At 31.7% G+C, this 1,964-nt stretch overlaps 1 protein-coding gene across 1 annotated transcript; it reads left to right on the top strand.

Moving 5' to 3' along the window:
- Positions 1-251: 251 nt before the first annotated feature.
- On the top strand, positions 252-1,387 carry LOC123200098 (calmodulin-like protein 7). Its single transcript, XM_044615210.1, has one exon. The coding sequence runs from the start codon at positions 404-406 to the stop codon at positions 1,088-1,090; it is 687 nt and encodes a 228-aa protein (XP_044471145.1). The 5' UTR covers positions 252-403; the 3' UTR covers positions 1,091-1,387.
- Positions 1,388-1,964: the final 577 nt, after the last annotated feature.

The following is a 1,964-nucleotide window of genomic DNA, read 5'->3' as shown; positions in this document are numbered from 1 at the left end:
AAATCATTATTCAAACTAAAAAAAATAATTTAAAATAATTTTAATATAAACCAAATTATTTTATAATTTAAATTAAATTAAAATATAATTTTTAAATTTATGATTTGAACCAACCTATAATCTCCTTGTTTTAAAACTCCAAAGTTGAAATTTGGTATTTTATCCAACCTGGAAAATAGTCATTTTGTTTTGTCTAAAATAATCCATGATTATATATAATACTTCGTGAGGGGAGACTTTCACGTGGCAGCCTTTCTTTTCCAGTATTTTTACGTTTAACGCGGTTTGTGGGATCAGCAACTCCGCGTAGCTTCAGCAATGAAAGATCAACACCACCTCCTTTTTTAACACAGCAAATTAAAACCCTCATCTAACACTTAATCTTCTCTTCTTCTTAGAAGTTATGGACATCATTTCCATTTTGTTTTTTCTTCTTCTTTTCATTGCCAGCCTTGTTTATATTTCCTTTCATTTTCCCACCAACAAGTTCCACGCATGGATCCGCTCTTTCTTCACTAACACTTGTCCAAAAACAGCCGGTACTGTTGCTTCTGTTAGTGCCCGGGAAATTTCTGAATCTCCCAAAGAAAGGAAGAGTGGTAGTGGTTGTAAGAAAGTTGAGCTGAAGAGGGTATTCGCCACGTTTGACAAGAACGGTGATGAGTTCATAACAAAGCAAGAGCTTCAAGATTCGTTGAAAAGCCTGAGTATTTTTGTTACAGAGAAGGAAGTGGAAGAAATGGTGGTCAAAGTTGATGCTAATGGAGATGGGTTAATTGACTTGGATGAGTTCAGCTTGTTATACGAGGGTTTGATTGGGCATCAAGAAGATCATGGAGGTTCAGAGAATATTGAAGCAGAAGGGGATTTAAAGGAGGCTTTCGATGTGTTTGATAAAGATAAAGACGGGCTAATTTCAGTGGAGGAGTTGGGTTGTGTTTTGTCTTGTTTAGGTATAAACGAAGGGAAGAAGATTGAAAATTGCAAAGAGATGATTAGGAGGGTTGATAGTGATGGAGATGGCATGGTTAATTATGATGAGTTCAGGAGGATGATGAAACCTGGAGGTAAGCTTCTTACAGCTTTCTGATTCTCAATGGTTTACAATTTCATCCTTACTTCCCCTTCTGTTGAAGGTCTGTCGAGCTTTTCCCCGGAGAATAGGCTCGACTTATTCATATAATGTTTTTGTTACTTGAAAGAAGAAAAAACCAAAGCTTGGTATCAAGTACAAATTGTAAATACAACAATAAGTGTTGTTCTTCAAAAAATGTTTGGCTTCAACCTCAGATATACCCTAAAGTACATATTTGTACAGGCTCTGATGGTTTCAGAATGTTCAATATATTTTTAATAAAATTTTCCTGGAGTTTGAGCTTGGATAAAACAGTATGGTGAATTGCAAGAGCATCCGATCATGTGATATTTTTAATCAGAGGAATGGATTTTTGATGTGATATTAATGCCAGCACCATTGCTTTTAAAATACACATGGTTAGGTGTTAGCATATATGACTCACTCTCACCATGCGTAACGCTCTTATAGGAATGTAAGTTAGTTTTCTAATGAAGCAACCCTAATTAGTAAATATAGGGACAGGAAAAAAAATAGTATGGCTATAATATGATAAATGGTGAAAATATGTTTGTAAAAAAAGATTATAAAATTCGGATATATAAAAAATACAAAACGTGTATATTCGACTTTAATATAATATATTACCAATAATATATTTCTAAAAATACAATAATATCAATAATAATTTTAATAGTTTTCATATACTGTAAAATATCTAATTAATTATTAAATATAATAAAACCTAATATATAATCAAAATTCAGTTATTACAAAAAATTATGAGAAGAGATTAGGGATTTGGATGACGAAAATTAGATTTTTTGTTTTATATAATTATGACATTATGATAATTAATTAAAAATATAAGGAATATTTTTGTATTTTA

The sequence above is a fragment of the Mangifera indica genome, chromosome 17 (genome assembly GCF_011075055.1).
Source record: "Mangifera indica cultivar Alphonso chromosome 17, CATAS_Mindica_2.1, whole genome shotgun sequence".
Classification (NCBI taxonomy): domain Eukaryota; kingdom Viridiplantae; phylum Streptophyta; class Magnoliopsida; order Sapindales; family Anacardiaceae; genus Mangifera; species Mangifera indica.
This window is presented reverse-complemented; position numbering and strand designations above follow the sequence as displayed.

Excerpts from the sequence above, each read along its gene's own strand:
- LOC123200098 (XM_044615210.1), top strand. The coding sequence starts at position 404 with ATGGACATCATTTCCATTTTGTTTTTTCTTCTTCTTTTCATTGCCAGC.